General features: G+C 46.8%; 1 protein-coding gene across 1 annotated transcript in view; it reads right to left on the minus strand.

Annotated features, from left to right (window-relative positions):
• Nucleotides 1-25955, minus strand: part of Adam19 (ADAM metallopeptidase domain 19) — an 87184-nt gene that overhangs the window by 33821 nt on the left and 27408 nt on the right. Inside the window, exons 4-5 of the mRNA XM_052758358.1 lie at nucleotides 16439-16517; nucleotides 10153-10229 (exon numbers count right to left, since the gene is read on the minus strand). Of these exons, the coding sequence (XP_052614318.1) occupies nucleotides 10153-10229; nucleotides 16439-16517 (156 nt within the window). The remainder of the gene's footprint in view (nucleotides 1-10152; nucleotides 10230-16438; nucleotides 16518-25955) is intronic.

The raw sequence follows: 25955 nt of genomic DNA on the forward strand, positions 1-25955 counted from the left end.
GTAGCACAGTGATCAGAGAAAGCATACTAGCCTGCAGTTGAGGTAACCCAAGCTCTAGAGTTAGTGTTAACATTCAACGGTCACATACTCCCCAAGAAACACCGTGTCATTCTGAGTCTCCATTTCCTCATTCCTAAATTAATATATGTACTAATGTAATACATACATTATTACTAATGTAATAATACGTACTAACTCATCAGGGCTCTTGAGTGATTAAATGAAGACAAGTCTCCTTGTGCCTGGAAGCCAAGTGGTACTTAACGGCATTCCTACCCATCCCAACTGTCCCATGCTAATGAGGCAGCTATCTGTTGCAGTGATATCCATAACTAGGCTTATGTGACAATCTTTCACACAGTACTGAACTCAAAGATATGCGCTGGGTTATATAATTTCTTCACTCACTGAGATTTCACCGTGTTCTAGATAGCATCTAAACACACTAATTCATGCTGTTGGTATCCACAGGGAATTGAGTCCAGACTCTCAAGGAAACAAAAATCACAGACATTTCAGACTGTATATAAAATGGTGTGCTATTAGTATATAAGCTATTAGTGTCTTCCTGTATATTTTATATTTTGTATCACCTCTAGATTATTTATAATACCAAATAAAACATAAATGCTGAGGCTGGAAAGATGGTTCAGCAGTTAAGAGCACTTGTGTGTCTTTTAGAAAAATCTGGGTTTGATCCCAGCACCCATGTCAGACAGCTCACAAATTGCCTATTACTCCAGCTCCAAGGAATCTGATGCTCTCTCTTGGCTTCTAGAGGCCCTACACACACATGGTGCAATACATATACTTAGGCACACACACACACATACATTGAATAAATAAATTTTTTTAAATGTAGAAGTTTGTTACATCTATCATATTGTCTAGAGAATAATGACAAGAAAAATATATGTGTTCAAGAAAACATTTTTTTTTTCAAAACTGTTTGATTGACTCAACAGTTGGTTGAATCTACAGAAGTGGAATGCACGAGCCCGGAGAAACAGTATTCACGGTTGGTAGAAAGACAGCCATTCTAGCTATGCATCTGGCACCATGGTTGTTGTTGAGGATGGAGACATGAACAAGTCAAGATGCCTGCCCTGCTGAAGAACAGAGTGACCAGGGAGTAGTCACTGTGACTCATGACCTATCATCGCTCTGGCAGACACCCATGGATTAGATGCAGCTGCTTATGGTGCTGTACTAACAAAGCCTCGGGATGTCTATATTCAGTGAGCACTTCCTGCCCAGGGCTTCACAATAATCAATGGAGGTGGGAAGATGCCTATAGGGCAGCTCCATTATCTCTTCTATTGAGATCTATGATGTTCCAATCTTCCACTGTGATGTGGGAATGAAAAAAGGGCAATGGTCTGCAAACTGTGTATCACATGGTTAGTTACCTCTCAGTAAACCATGTCTAAGGATGGAACTGTGTGTCACATGGTTAGTTATCTCTCAGAAAACTGTCTAGAGATGGAACTGTGTGTCACATGGTTAGTTATCTCTCAGGAAACTGTCTAAAGATGGAACTGTGTGTCACGTGGTTAGTTATCTCTCAGGAAACTGTCTAGAGATGGAAGGGGCCCAAATGCCTCCTGTCATCTTATCTCCTAGGGAACGAGTATCCTGCTACAGTCAGGCCAATCGAGTCATGACTAGTCACACTTCTGAAGAGGGTTGCTGGCATCATCAACCGTGGTCAAGGGTAAATGTGCTATGTCCTTTGAACCCACTCTCCAAATAGAGAGATAAGCAAGACAGCCAGGCAAGACATGGGTTCCTGACTCTGGAAGGGTGAGCCCAGGACCGAATCCACAGGACAATGGCAGCATGTCACCTAGGCTCTCATCCCTTTGAGCACTCCAAACCAAAGGCATCTGGCACATGAGTGGCAGAGCTTCTCAACATCCACCCACGACTGTCCTCTTGGGATGCATGGATGACTATCCAGGTTTTGTCCTTTAGTAAGGGCCCATGACACTCAGGAAAGATATCACAGACTGCGATGGGTAGTAGACCTTCCCTGACCCCATCCCTTGCTGACCTCATTCCAGTACCAGGAAGCCTATCAACTTCCTGGCTGCCTTCTGGCTGACACAGCAGTGGCCACCTGGCCTATGGTGAGACACCTAAGGCGTTCCCTTAACAGCTAGGGTGGAGGGCAACGAGCAAGGCTCACATCCACTTCCCTAACTGCACAGGAAAGGGTAGAGACCAGGGCAACGTGGGCATCCTGTTCCCAAGCTATCTTCTCATCCCAGCTGACCAGGGCCTCTCCCATCATCTCAGCTTCCTCTAAATGGCTACAATGTTGGCCACACAATGAATGAGGCAGACCACAAACCAACTCATGAGCCTGTGTGCACCAACATTACACCCCGTGAGTGGAAAGTTGCCCACAGGAATCTGTGAAAGCCTCAACACAGAGCCACGAGGTGTACAGTTAACTTGCTGTGATATGAACAAGCCCTTGGCCAAACAGGTCAGAGGTCAACAGGAACTTGGCAGCAGGGTAGATAATAACCATCATAGTGGCTATAACTGTGCTTTTCTATGGACCAGGAACCAAGCTGATAAGCGTTTTATTTCTCATACCAACCTCTCTGACCCTTACAACTATTTTTCCCGTGGTCCAAATGGAAAAACTTACGTTGAAGATTAACTGACCCACCCAAATTCACACGAGTAGTAAAGAGTTAAAACAGGGGTGAACTTCAGCGTTCTGGCTCTACATCCCACAACCTTCACCCTGACCTTTTACTGCCATTCAGAAGAGCCCTGGAGAATGGTTCAGAAAGACATGCCCCGTGTGCATGTGGCTATAGGTAATGGTGCCAGCGACTCCCCTCTGAAGTGTGAGGCCAGGCAGAATGAAACTAGCCCATCAGTTCTCTGGGAGAAATGACTGGAGGCCTCTGTCCTTCCTCATCCTCAGACACTGTTTGCTGGGAGCTAACTAGCCACGTGCCACACCGAATGCAGATGTCTCTTTCTGTTCATTCCATGTCACATTATAAGGCTGGCAACACTTTATCAAGGAGGAAACCGAGACTCGGGGAAATTAGAAAGGAAGCTTTCACCTGGGGCCAAGGATTTCACAGACACAGTCTCTGTCCCCTTGGGCTCTGTGCATCTGCCTCCACTGGTAAGCTCTCTGCCTGTGCTCAGAGAACCCAGGACCAGAGCTTCCCACCTATCCACTAATCTACAGAAGGTACCCAGGCTATCCCAAGAGACTCAGGATCACCAGGCCCAAGTGTCTGCATTTAGTCCCCCAGGCAATGCTTGGCGACACTCAGGAACTTCAGTCAGGAGCTCATGCTCTTGCCTGTGTTTCCATGGTGCTTGAGCAATTGTCTCAAGAAGTGGGCAGTCAGTCTGAAAATCTCGAGCTTGGGACAACCACTGAGCTTATCCCTTCCAGCAACAGGATTCAGTGGCCCCTTCCTGTCCCCTCCACCCACTATAGCCCTCAGAGACTCACCCCAGTCCCACGGACCAGCGACCCCCCTGTAGGATTACTTAGAGATGGAAAAGAGGTAGCACAAGCCTAGCACTTTACAGTGTCACCTAGATGCCTCCCCCCTACACTCACCCATCATTTAACGTGAGAGCCTCTGCTGATCCAATTTGCTAAATGTTAGCTTTGGCAGAGGCAGAGATCAGAAGTGGAGACAAGGAACCCAGGAGGCAGAGGGCCAGGATGCTATTCCTCATCATTAAGAGAATGAGAAAAATAAATCATAAAATAAGATCATGTAGAGGAACCCAGGCAGGCCAGTCAGTTAGGAAGCAAGAAGTTCATGCTTAACCCACAAGTGACTGAAGGCCTCACTCAAATACATCCTTCAAGACGTGAGAGAAGAGCCATTCCAGGGGAAGCTGTCCATTAGACACACAGCTGCCCATCCACCATCCCTACACAGGGAGAGATCCTAAGAGGTAGCAGCCCCGTGTTCCTTCTCCCCACCACTCTCCCAACCTGCACCCACACTAATGGGTCACAAGCAACTTCCAAGGCAGCACAGAGAAAAGAAGGGCGCATGGTCCTGAGTTCCTGCTGGGACCGAGGCAGAGCACAAACAGAGAACACAGGTTCAGGAAAGAGACATCCTGGGTGAGAATCCTGGCTCTGCTGTCTCCTGACACGGCCTTCTCCCAGAGCAGCTGTGTTAGTAGTCTACAGTAACCAGACGGTGCTCACTGACAACCAGGGAACATGCTCCAGAAAGTCAGCAGCCATGGAAGCATGCTGTACAAACGAGATACAAAGCGTTTTGTTGGGGAGCCATTCAGCATGTCTGCACGGAGCACCTGCCCTGGGGCAGCACTGTCTAGCCCCTGGGGATACAGCATGAGCCAACCAAAGATCTTGCTGTCAAGGAGATGGGGCTAATCACCCAATGTGAACCCACCAATGACATCAATATCACCGCTCCCATCCTACAGGGCAGAAAACTGAGACTTCAGGAGCGTATCCGCACCAGCTGGGGCCAGTGAAATGACAAGACAGGTAAAGGCTCTAGCTACACAAACCTGGGTTCGATCCTCCTTGGAACCCATGTTAAGCTCAAAGGAGAGAATTGACTTCATAAAGTTATCCTCTGACCTCGACATAAACACTTCCCCCATAATCATACACACACACACACACACACACACACACACACACACACACACACACACACACACATCCTTATACATATGCAACAATAATGAAGTCATTTATAAAGGACTGCACTAGTTGGCAGGGGTGTGTGCATGTGGGGAGCATATGTCCCAGAGACAACCTTGGGTATTGTTCCTCTGTTGATGTCCATCTTGGTTTTTTAAGACAATGTCTCTCAGCGGGCTGGTGCTTACCCATTAAGCTAGGCTGACTGGCCAGCAAGCCCCAAAGACCCTCTTGTCTCTCTGTCCCTCCAACTCTGGGATTACAGGTGTGCATCATCATGCTCAGCTTTCATATAAAGTGGATCCTGGGACCCGAACTCAGATCTTCAGGCTTACATGACAAGTACTTTACCAACCGAGCTATCTCCCCTGCCCTAGTCGCCAGCTTCTAGACCAGGAATGGGCTGCCTTTAGAAGCTAAACTTGTCACAGTGTAAGGGTCCTGCCATCCATCAGAGGGCTTATTCCACACAGGACCTGACAGGTGAAATTTATCATCAAGCCTGCAGCGGAAAGGCATAGCTCTCAGAGGAGGACCTCCTCCTGCCCCCCTCCCAAGACTCTGCTCCTTCTTCCTGGAGCCAAGGGCTTCCCCAGCTAAAGGGTACTTTTATGATCTAGTCTACTCCAGTTTTAGAAGAGAAGAAATCCAAGGGTGGGTGGGGAACTTGCTCCAGAGTCCCTGAGTGACTTGATGTAAAGCCTGAGGCAGATTTTAAGCTGCTCACTTTGCAGAGTCATAGTTCTAGAATGAGCACCTTACCAAACCTACTATCCACACCCTTCCCAAGCACTTAGCTATCTATAGGACAGAGTGAGGCCCAGGGGAAGGGCCAGTCTGGCCAAGGAGAAGACAAGGGCAAAAGTAACTGTGGAGAACAGAGGTACAAGGTACGGGGATCACACCACCAGGAAGTGGAGGATACACCACCAGGAAGTGTAGAGTCACAGCACAAACTCAGGACCCTAGAACAGCAGTTCTAAACTCATTCCAGTCCATGGTGTACACATTTGGACACATTCTCCAGTCCCCAATCTCAGACTGTCTCCCTGGAGGACAGGATGGGAGTCCAGGAGCCAGCCAACCTGTCAAAGTAGAATTGCTGTGAGAGCCCCAGATTTTGGATGAGAGAACCACTGTGACAGAATGCTCATCCATCAAGCGGATCTGTGAGGATTATTTATTACTTATTGTTGAGAGACTGACTCTATAATTCAATTCGCCCAACTTTGGTACCTAAGAGTTTAAAAACCCATTAAAGTAATTTGACAGATCAGTGTGCACCTATGACTTAGTACTAAGTTGGAAACACATCACAAAACTGAATGGTACGCATGGGATGATGTCACTTGTACATAATAAACAATGTATCTCAATGTGTACCCCAACAGTGACCCAAATGAGCAATGGATTTGGGTGGAAGGACAGAACTTTCAGTAGTTTTCATCTTTCACTCCTAATATGGTTTGGATGTTTAACTCTAAAACTATATTGACTGCATAATGACAGTTTTCAGTCAGTATTGTCTTAAAAATTAAAAACAACCAAACAAAAACACCTCACCAGCAATGGATGGGACACACATACAAGTTTAGTCAAGGACATCACAGCCCAGGACTGGCTAAAGTGTTCCATGAATGACCATCAGACCTTACGTTTAGTCTGTTGGTTAGATGTGAAGCTGTATCTGTGCATGAAGGACATTGTGGCAACATTTACAAGACAGGTTCTAAGTGTAAGGCAGACTAGCGTGTATGGACACCTGACACCCTCAGTAAAATAGTGATCCCAGTTGGGGATGCTATTTGGAGGAGGCCTGGCTGGAGGAAGAAGATCTCTGGGAACAAGTTCTTTGGACTACCGTCTCCCCGACTAAGAATGTTCTGCCTTACTATGGACTCCGGATCGACAGAGCCAGCAGCGAAGGGCTGAGCCCTCTGCAACCTTGAGCCAAGTAAATCTTCCAAGTAAACCTCCGCTGTTTAAGTTGTTTACTTAAAGCATTTAGCCATGAGCTGACTGACTAACACAAATGGTTTGCTGTATCTTTGATGAGATCCACAGCCACCGATGACCCCAATTCCCAAGGCGGTTGGGCCCAAACAAAGTTAAAAAACATTATATTATATAGCAGGGTTCCTTTTGCTAGGAGTATTTCCAAGAGTTCATAAGAAACTAGTAAATTATGGCTGCCTCTGGGAATGAGGTAAAATCTAAGAAAATGGGGTGAGAAAGAGCACTGTGTCTCATTGTACCCTTACATGTTTTTTAACATTTGGATTTATTTCACTGTGATCGGGTATTTTTTCTTTAATGATAAACTGACCTACAGAGTACTCTGGAGAGACAAGGACCTAGTAACCATCTAGAGCAGTGGTTCTCAACCTGTGGGTCGCAAACCCTTTGGAGGTGTCGAGTGACCCTTCCACAGGGGTCCCATATAGATATCCTGCGCATCAGATATTTACATTATGATTCACAACAGTAACAAAATTACAGTTATGAAGTAGTAACAATGAAAATAATTTTGTGGTTGGGGGTCATCACCACAGGAGGAACTGTATTAAAGGGTCGCAGCATGAGGAAGGTTGAGAACCACTAGGCTAGAGGCTCTACGGACTCCTTTCATTTTCAGCCTGAAGAGCCTGCCTTGCATATATCCTATCCATTTTCTCCAAGCACAGGAGTACATTACCAGGAGAGATGAATGGTTGCTATGGAGACTTTCTATGGAAACATCAGGCTTCTGGGGCCCTGGGAAGCTATTTGGGTTTGAACACTGCTGCCAATCCAGTCTCTGCTCCGGGGACTCAGTGTGGCCATCTTGCGAGTCTCCAGCTCTTAATTCAGCCTGGCCATGACCTCGTTTTCTTAGCATGTGGCGGGAGGAAAGGGCTGGGAAAGAAAGGCATGTGGGACCCCACCAGATGGAAGCATGCAAAACAGAAACACATGGGCAGCTTGGTGAGCGTCCCCATCAGCCTGACTACAGGAATGATTCACAAGAGGCCAAGCCAAGAGTGTTCCCACTGCTCCAGACCCAGAACGGACCAAAAAAAAAAAAAAAAAAAAAAAAAAAAAAAAGAGGCAGAGAGAAGCAGGTCACACCTGCTTTTTCCCTTTCCTCGTCCTGGGACAGCCATTGTTTACTTGCTGCTGGCTGCAGGTGGTGGTGGCTGAGCCTATAAACACCACCGAGAAGCCAGTTGGCTTGGCTAGAGGAGGCCACTTGAGTGGAGGATATGAGACCACTGTTAATCACCTCCCAGCCAAAACCGATTTCCTGCCTAATTCCCTCAGGCAACTCGCCACACAAACCTTTCAGGGATGTGAACCAACTCATAAACAGACATGAGACCTGCAGTCAGAAGGGGCCTTGGTTATATTTGGGGGCAGGGATAAGCTAGCTAAGTCTTGGAGCAAATCTTATATGCTGGTAAAGTGCTGCAGAGCTAATGAAGCAGTCTCTACCATACATACCTATCATCAGTGCCTCGGTTAAGATAAGGATACAGAAATTAGAAAGCTTGCTATTCACCAGTGTGGGACATGGGCATACATTAATAAATGACAGAAGCAGACACTGAATCCAAAAAGGGAAAGAAACCACCTCCTATGAGCTCATCAGAGCCAATAGTGGAGCTGTATTCTGCCTTTGATAACACTGAGTAGGTACCTTAACATTAGCAGTCTTGTCCCTAGCATATAGTTGGCGACCGCCAACCAAGACTTTTGCTGTTATTCCTAGAGTCAGTCAGTCAACACCCTGAGTTCAAGTGCCATGCAGTGTTCAAAACCCAGACAGTTTGTGGAGATAACAGCCCAGAGTTTTCAAATACATAAGTAAAGATACAGTAGGGGGCTAGAGAGATGGCTCGGCAGTTAGGTGTGCTTGTTGCACTGGCCGAAGACCCAGGTTTGGTTCCCAGCATCCACATGGTGGCTCACAACCATCTGTAACTCTGCTTCTATGGGATCTGATGCTTCCTCCCACCTCCCACCAGACATGTGCTGCTCCTGGCTCAAACCCGGGTGGTTTGGTTTAGGGACAGAAGGGTCACCCACCCTTTTTCCAAGCATCATCTGGTTGGAACTCTCCAGTGGATTTTCTGTCTCAGAAGTTATCCTCTCCTTTCTCACTACATCTCTCTTCCCTAACTTCCCACTTCCTGCTACACAACCTGAAAGTCCTTCTATCACAGAGTGGAGATGTGGGAGGAACTCTGAAACCCAGTTTTGAGTCTACTGACATGTCACTTGTTTTCTCTCTCTCTTTGCTTTCATTTTGGGGATCTCACTGACCCTGAAGGGACCAACCCCTCATGGTTACCCAGCTCCTAGAGAGACATTTTGCCGGCTACAGTGCCTTTCAGTACAGCCCAGGGTCCAGCTACCAACTGTCTTGGTTTCTCACCCTCTGGTACCCACCTACCCAAGGGGATGGGTACCACACAACTTCATGGACCCCATGTCTCAGAGCTTACTGAACTTATTCATACTTTCCACTCCTCACCCTGCTCATGTGAAGGCAATACAGACTCCATCTTAGGGAAGGGCCACCATCTTAGACCACCTGCTTTACTCAGTTCCAGGAAGGACCTCAGGAATGTGCCATGACAACTGGAACAGATACAGGGCAGTATGCTCCTGCAGACATTCTGTCTGTGGTTTATGGCCCTTGAAGATATCTAGATAATCCTGCTCAGCAAGTTGTGGTCCACTGCCAAGAAGTCCAACCCAATAGTTTCAAATGTGGTTTCATGCCAAAAGTCTAGACCAAGAGTTTCAAAAAATCACCTTGCCCCATATCCCTTCTACCCAATCCCAAATTGCCAAAGCATGTAATTCCCAGCTTGCGGTTTTTCCCTGTAAAAACTCTCTAACCCTGGGCCCTCCACCACTGCCGCATTTCCCTCCATCTGCCATGTGGTGGCCCAGGTTCGAACCTGACAATAAAAGGACCCTTATGTGCTCGCATTGGAAACTGGCTCCTCGGTGGTCTCTTGGGGTCTCAAGAAATGGGTATAACATTCATCAAGCTCATCCACTCCCTCCCTGAACTAATCTATACGCCACAGCTTCCTGTCTCTTTACCTCCCTGTGCTTTCCCACACTGCCCCTCATAGATCATCACCCTCTTTTTACTGTGACTTACTGCCTGCCACTTACATCTGGCAGACAGCTCTTCATTGATGCTAAGCTTCCAGTCATGGTTATCTCTGGATTTGTTAGCCTTACCATTCCTAAATAACAGAACTCAGATCTTAGCATATCAAATTAATCATGAAAGGTAAACCCAAACTCAGTGTCTGTGTGGATTATCTGGGACTTCCCTGGCATCTCACAAGCTTGGCCCCTGTCAGAGTATAGACACATGCCCAGTGGCCTCCTGTCCCTTGCTTTGGGTTGGCCCTGCACATCTTCCTGAGGATCGGACCAGTCATCCCCAGCAGCTTCAGGTCTCTTACCTAATTCCCCGGCAGGTGCTGAGCGTGACGCTGGACTCTTCGGCTCCCCTCACAGTCCCATGGTAAAAGCAATGATCCTGGTGAACAGAAAGCGCTCACGTCAAATGGCACCAAGAAACATGACCATGTTTACATCTCATGAATGACAGGTGATGGGTTAGTTAGTGCCTTACCAAGCCCAACCTTGCAGCATCTTATAACCTGCAAAAAGCTTCCAAGCTACCTCTCTGCTTGGTTCTTATAGTAACGCAAGAGATAGCACAGGGCAGATGTCACCAGTCCTACTGAAGAGACAAAGATGTCAAGGATCACAGGAGCAAAAAAGATTTGCCAAAGATACTCCTGCCAGGTTGGAGAACCCAGTGTCAGATCTGACATGTCAGCCTCAGGAAGAGGTCTTCTGAAAGAGCCAGTTTCTCATTGATGTTGCCTCTGTCACTCACTGTCAGGAGTTGAATAGTGTCCTCCTAAGATGCTTATGGCCACCCAGAAGCTCGGAATATGACTTCATTTGTAAATAGGGTTTGGATCATGTCTTTAAATTAAGATACGGTCACAACGAATTGGAGTGGGTCATGAACCTAATGCCTCATCTACTTACTGGATAAAAGGACACAAGAGATAGAAGGGGAGAAGCCACCTGAATACAGAGGCAAGGACTAAATGATGGAACAGAAGCCAAGGAGCACTAAGGAATCAGAAAAACGAGAGGGAGGACTCTTCCCTGGAAGCCTGACAAAGAGCACAGCCCTTTCAACAACTTGGTTTTGGACCATTAGCCTCCAAAATGGAGAGAGAATCCATTTATCTTATTTTAACCTCCAGGTTCACAGTGCTTTGTTAGGGCAGCCTCAAGATACAAACACAGCTCAAGATGTTTCCCTGAACCCCTCCACACCTGGACCCTCCTTCCTCAGTACCTCGCTCCATGAAGCCTGATGCTGTTCTCTGGTCATGATGCCTCACGGGCATCGGGTCCCCAAACCCAGCTAGAGCTCTCCACCTTTATAAACACCAAGAACTACCATATGCAGGCCCTAGGCAAGGCTTCAGTGATGCAGGAAGAAAATGGGCACACAGTTCCAGTCCCTGGGGTTTATAGTCTTGTGAAAGCTAGTCATTAATAATTAGGAAGCTTCGATGGTTTGAATGAGAAATGCGCCCCCACCCCCACCCCAGCTCAAGTATTTGAACATGTGGTAATGCTACTTGGGTAGGTAGTACAGCCTTGATGGAGGGAGTACGTCACTGGAGGACAAGACCTGAGATTTCATAGCCCCACACACCTCTCTCTGCTCTGTGTCTGCAGCTGAAGGTGTGATCTCTCAGCCTCCTGCTCTGGCGGCCTGCTGCCGTGCCCCTTCCCCCATTATGGACTAACCCTCTGGGACCTTAAACCTAAATAAATTCTTCCTTCTGTAAGTTGCTTCTAGTCGTGGTGTTTCATCCCCGTGACAAAAAGCAGTTGATGCAGAGGCCAAAGACACACAGCTACAAATAAGAGCTTGTGGTACCAGAGGAGTGTTTGCCCACTAGGCTAACCATAGCAACCAGGAAAGAGACCTTCTGAGAGTGCCCATGTGCCTGTGTGCTAGCCAAACTGTCCTGCTCCCCAAAACAGATGGTATAAAAACACCAGGGATAAAACACTCTTCCCAAAGAGGCCAGAACAGAAAGAGGTAAAACTGGTAAAGTCAGTTTCTTTCTTTCTTTCTTTTTTTTAAGATTTATTTATTTTATATATATGGTGCTATATCCACATATAGAGCTTACATGCCAGACGAGGGCATCAGATCCCATTATAGATGGTTGTGAGCCACCATGTGGTTGCTGGGAGTTGAACTCAGGACCTCTGGAAGGGCTGCTAATGTTCTCATCCTCTGAGCTATCTCTACAGCCCCCAGTCAGTTTCTTTCTTTTTTTTGTTTGTTTGTTTGTTTTGTTTTTCGAGACAGGGTTTCTCTGTGTAGCTTTGCGCCCTTCCTGGATCTGGCTCTGTAGACCAGGCTGGCCTCGAACTCACAAAGATCCGCCTGCCTCTGCCTCCCGAGTGCTGGGATTAAAGGCGTGCACCACCACCGCCCGGCGCAGTCAGTTTCTTAAAAGGGCCTCCCCAGCACTCTGACACTAAGCAGCAATCACAAATTCCCAGGCTATCTCTGCATGACAGACAACCTAAGGACCTCACCTTCAGAATACACTGTTTGAAGCTGTTTCCTTGTGGGGGGATCCAGAAGGCAAACCCCTGTATCTGGGTTCACTTCCCTCCCACCTCTAGTCCTGAATAGAGCCCCATAATTAAACTGAAGCATTTTGGCCCAGCCAAGCCAGCCTTAAATCCAGACTCCCACATGTGCCAGCAGTATAAATGACTTCTCTGGCCTTCCACACCTTTAGCCTCCAACCTCAGAGTGGTCATGAGAGTCCTCTATACAAACGAAATAGCTGAGCTACACCCTAGCCCAGAGGTAGACAGCAAACATTAATAGACATATTTTCATTCAATTCTTTCATGAAAGATAAAACATGGCCTCAGGGGACTCAAAAGGCCACGCAAAGGGCTGACCCAAACCCACAACCTTTTCTGTTCCTATTCTACATCCTGTTCATCTGAGCCATACAGCTGCGTCAGGAGGCACAAGCCAAGCCACACTCACCTTGGGCTCCCTGTGTGGATTACAGGTACCCTTTCATCCATTGGCCAGCAGCACCGGTCATCTACCCATTCACACTGACACACAGGCAGGAGGAGGGGCCGCAGCCCCCCCCCCCCCCCCCCCCCGGGCATCCAAGTGTGCTGAACCTTAACCAAGTCAGATTCTGACCTCTATGTGAGCACAAAGGAGAACCACTGTGATAGGTTTCCGTTTGTCATCCCCCAGCAACTAGGAAGGTAGGTGATGTATGCACAGTCCGACTTCCAGCAAAGGGTCCCACTGCTTTCAAAGGCCAGCCTGTCATGTTGTATCTGTCCCTGGGCCAAGGGAACTGGAGGCAGATGGTCAGCAATCAAGTTCTGGACCTGGTCCTTGGAACTCAATAGGGAGTTAGGGAGGTCACAAACCCAAGGTGTAGCGCACTGACAATGAGAAAAAATGGCCAGGTCTCCCTGGGAGAGGGAGCCAGGCCTTCAGGAGAAAAGCAGGGCTCATAGACAGTGGAGTGAGTGAGTGTCAAGCATTCAGAAATGAAGGTGGAACCCTGTTTCAAAATGCCGGTTCCTTCACAAGTATCATGAACTTTGATCCAGAAGTAGCTAGTGAAGAATTAGACCTCTTCCACTCTCTGGCTGCAGTGTGGATATCCCCTGTGCGCTCTTCAATGGCATGTTCTACAACTGTCATGTGCTCTATAATTTACAGAGGGCATGAGCACATGTTACCAGGGTACCTGTCCCTTACTCTTACTAACAGCCAGTAGGCTCCTACCACTTGACAACATGGGCTACATTTGTATTTTAATTCTGAGCGTAGCTTTAGGAAGCAGATATTATTCCCACGAGTTTAAAGGGGGAAACTACAGATCGGTTTAAGGGACCTCAGCTTTTCGGCTAAGAGCAGATAGATGTAAAGAGCTTTGGTGACTTAGTGACATAGTGAAGTGGAACCCTGGGCCCCAACAACTTGGCCCTGCACCCAATTCTCTACCATTGCCAACCAAGGCAGACTCGGCACCCGGCTGGGTTCTCTTTCCAAAGCTCTTCTACCCTCTAGCAACCAAGTGGACAAGCTCTCGTCTGGGTCTCGCCACTTTTAAGCATAGCCAAGTTACATTTCCACTTCTCAGTCCCCTCGGCTGTAAAATGCAGGGTTAGAAATGATATTTATAAAGTCCCATAAAAATCAGTGACTCGTCTTACCCTTCCACAGTACTGAGTCAGTTACCAGCACAACCAATTTTTGAGATTGAAAAAAAACAAAAAACAAAAAAGAACTCAGTATGGTCCAAAGGGTTGATTAAGGCCATACAGCTAGTGAAAGCCAAGACCGCAGCCCTGGCTTCAGATCCCAAACCCTGTAAGTCTTGCTGTTGGAACACATCCCCAGACCTGTTCCCCCAGTAACCTGACCTAGATTAGGGCTATAACTTACAGGGCTGGCTAATGAATCTTGATAAGATTCCCAGAATGCCTGCTAAGTTTGAAGGCAGAGTACAGTCCTCAGCATTTAGGCCAAGAGCAGCTATGGTTTATTCCACTCCGGTTTCTCCTTGATTTCTTAGTTTCCGAATGAGGAGGCTGACTGGGAGCCCCCTGGGCCTGGGTGGGGACTTTGCAAGAATCTAAGAGTAATGGATGGAAGAAAACAATGATCTTGGCCCATGGTTCTGCAAGGATGTGCTTTAGTCAGCAAGGCCTTCAGGAAGGAGGGGGATTCAGGAGACCAGGAGACATCCTCTCCCACTGCTCTTCTCTGAAAGACCCTTAACACATCTCTGCTTGGTGCACAGCCTAGAGAGCACAAAGAGCAAGTCAGATCAGCCATGAAGTCATTGCATTCCGCAGCATCTGGGGCTGAGGGGCCACCCTAGGGGGCTTTCACAGCAGGAAGCATGAGCTCATAGTAAACTTGTGCACTGAGACCCATTCTTGAGTTGTGGGTATGGAAGTGGGAGGGGCTGAACTCAGACGAGGGTGTTTTTGTGAAATGGTCCTGGCTATGGGCTTTCTCCACATGGCACTTACCCAACCCTTTGCCTGTCCCTATTCCGGGAAGCAGAGAACAGAAGTCTGAAGAAGGGAAACGTTTGGACCAAGGGGCTTTGAGGAGCTGTGGGTCACAACAGGACAGTTTCCCTGATACAGCCCAGTCTGCCCACTGCTGTCATTGGCTACACTTCCAACTTCTTTCCCACCTGGGAAACCCTTGGGAATAAGTCCCACTGACCTTCACATCCAGCAACCCAACAGAGCATCCCCCTCCAGCTATCCAACTACTCTACTGTAGGCCTCTTAGATGAGTCCAAACTCAAGGGACCCATCCTTTCTCCATTCCAGGGAGTCTGATAAACTAAGCTAACCTGCTAATAACTGACAGTAACTGTCTTGGCAGACATCTGCACAGCAGCAGAGATATTTGAGGAACACGTTACATGGGAATCTATTTTCATAGATACTGTTAGAGGAATCCTGAGCAGAGGAACCTCTCCTGTTCTCCTCCATGTCAGACATCAGATCTCTTGCCTCAGAAGCCTCAAACACAAAAGGTCCATGTAGTTCATGCTCTTCCCTTTACCATCACATCTCATGAGCCCAGGTTCAGAAGCCTCATCTGGTCCAGTGCTTCCCCACTGAGGTACTACTGGTTGGATTATGGCTGGATAAATCTATTATGAGGCTCTGCTCTGTGTCCAATGGGGTGCTTCCAGCTTCTCAGTCCTCTGTCCATGAGATGCTAACAACATCCAGCAATCAGCAAGCATTTGTAAGTGTACAATGCCAGGGGAAAAAGAATCACTCCTCCTTGAGATCCACTGCTCTGGGCCCATGAATTCTAACAGAAATCACCATGGAGAGCCAACAAATCATACATAGGGAGAATTTACTATCTTAAATACCCACCAGTAGGGTACGGTGAAATAAATAAAGATGTAAAACCATTTTCAAAATGATGACTCTTTGACAATGTGCAAAACTTTCCTACTAAAAACAACTCTGAAGGGCAAATGTCCAGTATTAAGACAACAGTAAAATTTTAAGAGGCTCAATAGAGCAGGGTATGGTGGTGCATGCCTTTAATCCTAGCACTAAGGAGGCAGAGGGAAGAGGAGATCAATGAGTTTGAAGACAGACTGGTCTAAATAGACCCCATCTCAAAAAAAACAACACTTGATGGTTTACGATTGCACTAAAATGGTATGATGTTAATATAAATTTGTATGCATGGTGATGAAAACTCCGCAGACTTTACATTTTTTTTTAAAGATTAATCAGAATCTAATTGGGAGAGATGACAGGACAATGAGTAAATTATTCCTTTTAAAGATCCTTAATATATGGTTAGTTAGCATAGGACTAATAATATGTGTACTTCGTAATGATTTACATGGATTTTAATCAAGGCAATTACCCTCAAACATTCCATCTGTTTGCGTCATCATTTTTTTTGCCAACCAAGGACAGGGAACAGCTAGGAGACAATAGACTTAGCTTCTGTTTGTGCCCTAGGTCTTCAGTCAGAGGAAACAAGCCCTTCAGAAAATAGGTCACCTCCATCACTTATTTCCCCACCCTGAAGAGCAGCACCCAGTCAAGAGCTGATGACGGACATGCGTCTGCCTGGCTCACCTCAGACTTCAGCGGGGTGGTTTGAGGGTTGCCACTTGCCGTGTAGCAGGTTTCTGTGTAGGCTGGAGCAAAAAGGTGCCTGAAAGAAATAAGAGTAGACATTTGCATCTTTATAGATAGATTCCGTCTTCCTGGGGATGGTGCCAGTGACTTTAACGGAACCAGGAAAGGCTGCCCCAGCTAGAAGAAACTGGGTGGCCGCTAAGGAACCAAGGAACAAAAAGAAAACCAGGAGGAAATGTGTCATTGATTTTACATTCAGAGATCACCACTCCAGCCAGATGGAGTAGACAGTACTAAGCCTGCACTCTCTTGATTTGCTTTTCTGGGTCCTGAGAAGATGTACATGCAAACACATCCACAATATCCCAGGGTCAGGGGACCCTACTGTGAAAGTCAACTGATCCTTCCAATATTGTCTATGCTAACTTTTAGCATGGGTGGATCACTTTTTCTTTATGAGATACTGTCTTCTCTCTTGCCACAGACCCTTTGAAGCTGAAGTTAAGGACCTATCACCAAAGAAGATACAGAACAGGGTTCCTAGAATTCTCTCAAAGTCGTATGAAAAATAAGAGAACCGGCCGGGTGGTGGTGGTGCACACCTTTAATCCCAGCACTCAGGAGGCAGAGTCAGGCAGATCTCTGTGAGTTCAAGGCCAGCCTGGGCTACCAAGTGAATTCCAGGAAAAGGCGCAAAGCTACACAGAGAAAGCCTTGTCGAAAAACCAAAAAAAAAAAAAAAAAAAAAAAGAAAAAAAAAAGAAAAATAAGAGAACCAAACGGATGTTTCAACTAACAACAGAACTGATACCCAGAAATTCAAGGTCAGGGAACAGAGTGATTTCTGATTTCTAATGGAACAAGATATCAGAAATTCAAGTGTGGCAGAAAGAAATGCATATTTATATATAAATGTGGAAAATCTAAAAAGTCATGGGGCATTTCAGAAGCATATGTATTCTCAAGTCCATTTGAGTAAAAAACTAAATGTACCCCAAATGCATGTACTGAAAACAGCTGGCAGGACCCAGAGTCCTTTGTCAATGGTGGTTATCTCAGGAGAGAGCAGATGTTCACAAGGCAAGTTACATATTGCTGCAATTAAAAAAAAATACTTATCAAATATTTTGAAAACAGAAAACCTAATTCAAAAGTCCTTTCAGACGAAAACACAGGCTGAGGCCAGAAAGAACAGCCAATGGACTCCAAAGGGACACTAGGTTTTGGATGAGGTGACACTCCCCAGAGGAAGGGATATGGCTCCAAAGTTGAGGCTGGGCTCTTCCCACCCCAGGATGCAGTCAGAAGGCAGATGAGTCAAGAATTAGCATTCAGTCTTGAGGAGAAGCAGAGGAACCCAAGAGGGATGTGTAAAACCAGAAAAACACGGACTCCAGCTGGCCCCGAGGAATCTCAAGCCCATGTCCCGTGTGGTATCCAGACAGTCAGAGAGGAGTCATTCGTGGGTTAGAAGGAATTCAACAGTAAGTCTCACGAGGACAGAGGCCCCACACTTAAGCCTGCTTGTGTCTTCCAGCACTTGCAAGTTAACTACACGGAAGATACAGCTAACTGGTCTAAGTTACTGGGTAGTTCAGCACACCAGCGGCTTGGGGCACGGCCTGGGATCTGAAAGACAGGCCTCGATTCCAGCTCTGGCCATGGCTGTCTCTACAGCCACTTGCTGGTCACCTCCCCTCTTCTTCGGTTTCCTCTTCCCATGAGTGAGGGCCATACACCCACCACATCAAACCACATGATGATACAGATAGCAAGCTGAACGCCAAGCACAGTAGAGTGGAAGTGGGTAGAAATGAATGATTACCATCATCACATTTATTTTATTCTAACTTTTGGAAACAGAGTCTCATGTGGCCCAAGCTGGCCATGAAGTCATTATGTAGCCTAAGATGAGCCCTGAACTCATGATCCTCCTGTCACCACCTCCAAAATGCTGGGATTACAGGTACAAATGAGTGACAATATGCCCCGTTTTATAGGTGCTAAGGATTGAGCCCAGGGCTTCATGAGTGCCAGGCAAGTATTCTCAGCCATTGAGCCACATTCCCTAGTTCCTCACTATTGCTTTTAACAAGGGTTATCGTGGAAGAACCCAGAAAAAAATGAATGGATTCTCCTGTGTCTCTCTCCTCAGCTATTAATCCACTCCATACATCACTGAAGAGAGAAGATGAAAAGCAATTAGCTCATTCCTATGCTCCATTTCCTGGGTTGTTTTCACAGACTGCATAATGGACGGCTGGTCAGGAGTTCAGAGTTTAATGGCGCATCCTGGGTGCCAGGGAAGAGATGTAAATTTTCCCACAGGAAATGCACTTAAGGTAAATATGCTCTAAGCTTATTCCATGTCTTAACGGGGCGGGGGGGGGGGGAGGGATCATTTATCTGGCGACATTAATGAGCCAAAAGGGGTGAGGGTGGGGGATGAGCCAAAGAGAGTGATCCAAAGTGAGCCTTTGTGGTATGCATGCTCACAGGCTCACAGCCACACTCATTCAGGAGATGGCTTTTCTGCAGTTTATTGGGGGTTTGTCTTCATCAGCATGGGACTCTTGGACCCTCAGCATTTAAAGTTTGTTAGAAAATCAAATAGGCCGGGTAGTTGGTGGCACACACCTTTAATCTCAGCACTTGGGAGGCAGAGGCAGGTGGATCTCTGTGAGTTCGAGGCCAGCCTAGTCTACGAATCGAGTTTTAGGACAGACAGAGCTGAGAAACTCTGTCTCGAAAAACAAAAAACAAAAAAAGAAAACAAAACAAAAAAAGAAAATCAAATAGATTTCTCACTGGACTACATACTCCCTTGAAAGCAAGGACCAATGTTATCTTTAAAAGCTCCGACTAGCTCCAAAAGCAGGCAATACACATTTATCCTGGATAAGTGGATGAGTGAATTAATGAATTGATGAATGAATGACCCTCCTACTTAGTATAAGAACCTACCAGACAGCCATTCAACAAGAGAAGCTTCCAGAGATTGGGAGTTCCTGCAACTACCCACTCCAGTTCTGACCTCATGTCATCCCATAAGATTCTCACCCTGAATTTAATATCACTTCTCTGTATCCAGCACCCACTGGCTTCATCCTGTCCATAGAATCCAGATCTGTAGGATACAGCCTGCTCCCTTTGCTACCTAACCACCATTTCTAAACAAGGTCTACTTAAAAATACAAGTTAGGAGCTGGGGAGAGGACTCAGGAGATAACAGGCTCCCTGCATAAGGGCGAGGACCTGATTCCCATCAATGAAGGAAAAACAACCCAGCATAGTAGCACAAGTTCATTAAACCCAGTGCTGAGAAGGCAGAGACAGGAGGATTCCCAGAACTTGTAGCCCAGCCAGTCGTAAAAAAATCAGTAAGCTACAGACTCAGTGAGAGGTCCTGTCTCAAAATATAATGTGGAAAACAATAGAGAAAAACCCCTGACCTCTGGCCACCACATGAACAGGTACCCAAGCATACACCACATGCAAAATGCAAAGTATGGGGCCACACCCCAGACCTACCAAATCAAAAAGAAACTGAGGCTGGAGTCCAGCCTTCTGTCTCAACAAACCCTCCCTCCAGGTAATCCCGATACAAGAGCAAGCCTAGAACCAACACTCTAAACCGCAAGTTTCTAAGCAAACTTCAGAAATGTGTATACATGTCTGCCTGTTTGAGTCCCCTCTCCTTCCTGCCTCCACCACATCCTGGACTGATGCAAACCCATGAGTTTACTACCCCTCCCCAGTTAACTGCTAAGTTGGGCTGTTTCTGCACCTTCATAGCATACCTGAGAGGTAGGAATTCCTACCGCTCCCACTGTGTAGACATGGGGCCAGGAAACTGTAAGTGACTACCACGTGGTTGGAGCTAGATTTCAACCCCACATCTGTGAGGTAGACTCTTTAAGTGGTTTGTTGCTCTGAGTTTCTAAGATGAAAACATAAAACCAAACCAATTGCCTGGAACTTGTATACCAAAAGTGATGATGATGGTGGTGGTGGCCCTGAGGTTGGTAATATAGCGTGTCATGATCAAGGCAACTATGCCCGCTTGGATATGAGTGTCTACAGAGAAGAGCCATGGGGTAAGCTAAGCACAGGGCAGGAGCAAGATGGCAGATGAGCAAGAACATCTAAGCTAGTTCTATCCAAATGCCCCTTTCCCTACATGGGCTAGGAATGCGGGCCAGTAAGGTCCCTCCTTCTAGAAGCAAAGGGGTCATGTTTCATCATCAGCTGTACGATTTTACCACTGGGGGCAAAGCATTGCTTTCAAAGACTCTCTACTGGCCCCAAGCAAAGGCTGAATATGCCCATGTGCCCAAGCAGGGAGACCCTGGCACTGTGCTCAGGACAAAAGGTGCTGTCATCTTCCCAGAGAGGAGACCACATACATGGAGGCTGAGTGGCCAGCTGTCCCTTCTCTAACTACATTTTTCTCTCATCTCTCTGATAGGGGGCTGGCTCAGCATGGTGGCAGGAAACTGTCTCTTAGCGCTGGCATGTGGTAGGGTTTTCAGGAAACGACTTGTGGGTTATGGAGATCTAGGATGAGGGGGAGCCTGTCCACGTTTCCCACCCTCCGCCACTGGCTTTGAGAGAAAAACCATTTCTGCTGTCTTCTCTTGCCTCCAAGTCTGGTCCATTCTGCACTAAGGAGCCCATGGGCCAGCAGAGTAGCAGAAAGGTCTCTGCCGTGTCTCAGTCATCATGGTGGTGACAGCAGACGACACTGAAGCCCTAAATAGGGGGCCAAACCCTAGTCACTCAACCCCAAAGTCCCCAAACAAAACCTCCATCTTGGGACTAGAGAGATGGCTCTGTGCTTCAAATCACTTGCTGCCCTTCAGAAGACCCAGGTTAGGCTCCTAGCCCCCACATGGTGGCTCACAACCATTACTCCAGTTCCAGGGGATCAGACACCCTGTTCTGGCCTCTGCAGGTACCAGGCATGCAGATTGTGAACATATAATACATGCAGGCAAATACTCATTCACATAAAGAAAAATAAATAAATCTTTTTCAAAAATGTGAGGTCCACAGAGAATCCATAAAAAAAAGTTAAAAAACACCCTGACTCTCCTTAAGCCAACCTAAGAAATTATGCTGCACCCTCCTCACCACCCCCAGGCACTCTCCTGGGAAGAACAGAATCCACCATGACAACCTGAAATGGCTAGAGCAGCCAAGTCCCAATGCATGCAGCATGAAACAGCTCTGATGAACATTCCTAAGGCTCGTAGCCTTCAAAGGCCCACCAGCACTCTTGCAGAACTATTTACCGACAGAAGTTTCAGGTGGTCCTCCCAGCTAAAACCCCCTCTCAGGAGCAAAGAGCACACAGGCTGAGATGAATCTACACAGCCTCTTCCTGGTGCCCAACCCACCCTCCTCCAGCATCAGATAAGCAAACTGGTACAAAGTGAGAACGATTTCCGAGCCACCTTGAAAAACAACCTCTTCCCATATGCTCAGCATGAACAAATGTTTCTCTGCTCCTTCCCAGGCTATTTTTACTGCTGCCCTTCCCCTTGGTCTATCTAGTCCTTCTGAGAGGATCCAAATGTCTGGACACATGGAGTCGAAGATTCGTTTCCCCCTATTACGTGACCTGGGGTAGGGGGTGGTCCTCACCCTGTCCAAGTTAGTCACATGGCTACCTTTTGGGTTTTTCCCCTCACACTATTAAGGTCATAGACTCTGGTCCAATCACTCTACAACACCAGGAAAGGCTGTGAAAAAGAAAATACAAAGCCCCAGAACCCATCCGGCTCCATTGAGAATTCTATTCTCTAAGGGACTAGTAAGAAATCTGCGTCTTTAATGGTTTTTCCAGGTGATGGATTTTTATGCTCTGGGAACTATCTTGCTCTGTTAGGTTCGTTTTAACTTTTTTATGTTCCCTTCCTAGTCTTCTATTCATCTCCCCACAAAATCTAAAAACAAGCTGGCAGTGGTGGTGCACACCTTTAATCCCAGCACTCGGGAGCAGAAGCAGGTGAATCTCTGAGAGAGAGTTCCAGGACTGCCAGGGCTACACAGAGAAACCCTAAAAAACGACCTAGAAATAGGTACTGTTTTATGTGTGGATTTAAAAAAAAAAAATCTAACAATGATCCCAATCCACCAGAGAGGGAACCAGGGGTGTCCTTGCTTCTGACACTACAGTGGGACATTGTCTACAAATGTGTCCAATTGTATTCCTGGCTGTGTGGCCTGAAGGCTGCTGATGGCACCCACCTCGGCCATACCCAGAATGCTTTGGTTTGAGTGCCAACTGCATTGGACTGTCTTTCCAAGACATGAAACAAGGGCAAGGATAATTCTGGTTCCTTTTAACCTCACACAAGGACTCTGAGAGAGGGGACAAACTGTCAAGACTCAGGCTCTAGGAGGCCCAGCTAAGTTTCTCTAGACCCATCAAAGGCCCTGGCTTCAGCCACTACTCACAGTGAATTATGTAGCTCTCACACAACCCTGTAGACTTAGATGTTCACATGTAAAGGCTTAGTAAGGGACTAGAGAATTGCAAATATTTCCACTCAATAGAAAAGATAACCCTAAAGGCCATTGTTTTGTGACCCCTAGGGTTTAACCAGTTTTGTGTCTAATTTAACAACTGCAACTCAGCAATCCTTTTGCGCTGCACATTAAGTATCTCTAATCCACACTGTTTGGGACTGAAGTGTTCCAGGGAGCAGGTATATTGATCACAAAGCTGGGGGTGAAAGCCCGGGCTTCACAGATGTTGGGCAAGCACTCTACCATCAAGCTATAGCCACGGCTTCCCGGATTTCCATTAAATGGAAATGGTGATACCCAGGACTCCCTGGCACTGGAAGTATTCCTGAAGAGCAGGAAGTGCCGTTCTAATGAAATGGCCTCTGCTAGTTCACATTTTGGATGGACAAAATAAAAAATTCGTTATTTTTGTTTTGTTTTGTTTTAGTTTTCTTTTTGGTTCTCCAGAAGGGTAAAACTAAGGAGGAAAAGACAGCTAGAGCTTTTTCAGAAGCAAGTTTTCCAAACCAGCACTCTGCTTGGTCTTCCTCTGACTCTTAAGGAATGGAAACAGATTTGTAAAGGGCTCAGCCCCACTGCCAAATAAGGCACTGATAAGTCCAGGGGCTCACAAGCACAGGCATTCCTTTGTGAGGGAGCAGAAGGGCCCTGGAAGGCTGCTCCCACAGTGAAGAGCTGAGCCCTCCTCCCACCCAAGGACTCCTTTGCTCGAGCATCCCTGTTGGCTAGGGCACCAGCTTCCAAAGCAACCCTAGAAGCAAGATGGTGCCACTTACCAGCCCAGCTCTCAAAAGCCCCAAATTGTGGGTATGTTGTCTTTAGCTTCCTATTAAGGACATCTCTAAACAAGGCACTAAAGCAACACTCTCCTTCACCAGCAGCTTCCCATTCTATCTTGTGGTTGCTAAAGACCTCACACCCCCCTGAATAGCTCCTGGTCCTGTGTGTTGTTTTTTATGTTGTGCTCAACTCATGTCTGGGTGAGCACTATTTATCCTGCAGCCAGCAGGATCTTTTTTTAATCCTCTCCGTTTCTCTCTCTCTTGGCTGTGGCTAGGAGGATGACTATCCATTGTTCGAACAGGGCCCGCTGCTATCTCAGGATCAGGCAAGCTTAGCTGACAGGAGACCTGAGGGGCCCAGGAAGTGGCTCACTGATAAGACACCCTCCATAGCCCATCCTGGACGTTTATTGGAAATGGTTGGTTAAGAACGGTTCGGAGAAATTAAATGTCCTCAGAAATACAAAATTTTTTAAGAGCGAGAACTATTCCCTGATAGCAACCTGTATGGTAACCAGTATTTGGTAAATAATCACAGTAGTTGTTCATCAGATTAGCTGAAACCACAGAGGCCTGGAGGGGAGTGGGGGGGGAAAGGGGGGGAAGGGAGAGGGTGTTTGCAAATGGGGGAGGGGAAGTAGATGGCCATACTATAAAGACAGGCTTTAAGAATGAGCCCCAGGGAAATGGAGGAAAGCAGTCTCCACAAGATCACCAGACCTTTGAAGACCTGTGGAAGAGGGGACCAGGTGTATCTGACCCTGAAAAAAAAAAACCAAAAAAACAAAGTGGGTACCTGAAGACCGCAAACTTACCTGCCTCAAAGGTGTGTGCTTCTGGTTAAATATGCAGGAACTATTCTAAACCTGCCCCATGATTCTTAGCATCTCGGAACAAGAGTGAATAGCATCAAAACTTGAAGGGCCCTCCTGGACCACAGGAGATCATTGGCCCAATCTGCCTTGCATCTGGGCCAAGTTCTAGGGATGGGAGTGGCCTAATTTGCTTTAGCGAAATGCTCCTCTCTCACTACTCTACTGACTGGGTTCCTGGGAATCAGTCAAGGCACTTGCTCTTACTCAGCCAAATAACTGGGTCACAAGTCAGGACTGGAATCTAAATGTCCTAGAAAATGACACCTGCATCCATCCATACCAGAGGCCCCACCCAGCAGATGCTCTCAAAGGGTCTATCATCCCTGATCCTGCCCAAACCAAGTGTGTGCCACCCATATATCCCTTCCACAAACTTTTTCATGGGATAGAATTAGCATGCAAGCCAAGGAATCTACCACAACAAAACAATCTTCATACCCTACCCTCTCTGTTCAAGTCTTCCTCATTTACAGATAAAGGATCTGAAAAGAGTAAAAGCAACATATCAACATGGCGGTTCTAATTTGTTTCCAAACCCAGCAGTCTTGATACCCAAGGGTATGTGAAATACTAGGGGTGGCTAAGTCAGGCGTTGGGCAGAAGGATGTTCACTCAACCTCATTCCTACTGGGTATCGGAGGCAGTGTAAGAGGGTGTAGAAAGCCTGTGTTCCTCATGTCTTGATTTCATCACACACTTTTAAGTGCTTGGCTGTACTCCAAGACCTCTTCTGAGTCCCGGATCCTATAACCGCAACCCCACTCACCCCACAAATATTGACCAAGGCCAGTCATGTGCCAGGCACTGTGCTAGGGGATTGAGAATCAGCCCTTGAAGGTAGGTAGCATTTCCAACCCTGTGGAGACCTGCCTCTCCCAGGATGAAGATCAGAGGAGGTGAGTCATGAAAGTACCAGAAAAGAGTTGAGTTAGGACCCTTAGCAACTCATGAAGACCTGCTGGGCCACATGAAGGTAGGTCTTACCAGCAAGTCCTCAAGTCAGTCTCCATTTCACAACCCACCTTCCTTCCTTCTTAGAACTGGTAAGATAACCAATTTCCAGTTTCCTCTAACCAGTTGTTTACAAAATATGTGCACACGTATTCCTGTGTGTGAGTGTATGGGTGTGTAATTGTGTGGGTGCTGAGGGTGAGGCTGGCCTAGACACCGAGAGCGTGTCCTTCGCTCCACTCTTCCCAGTCACATTTCTATACCACATACCTAAGGATCTAGTCTGACCTTTGCATTCATGTGTAAGCCCTACAGTCTAGGATTTGGTTAAGTCAAGCAATAAAGAGCTTCAGAAACAGGGCCTCTGTTAGT

Source organism: Peromyscus californicus, unplaced genomic scaffold (genome assembly GCF_007827085.1).
Source record: "Peromyscus californicus insignis strain IS unplaced genomic scaffold, ASM782708v3 Scaffold_3__1_contigs__length_106647218, whole genome shotgun sequence".
Lineage (NCBI taxonomy): Eukaryota > Metazoa > Chordata > Mammalia > Rodentia > Cricetidae > Peromyscus > Peromyscus californicus.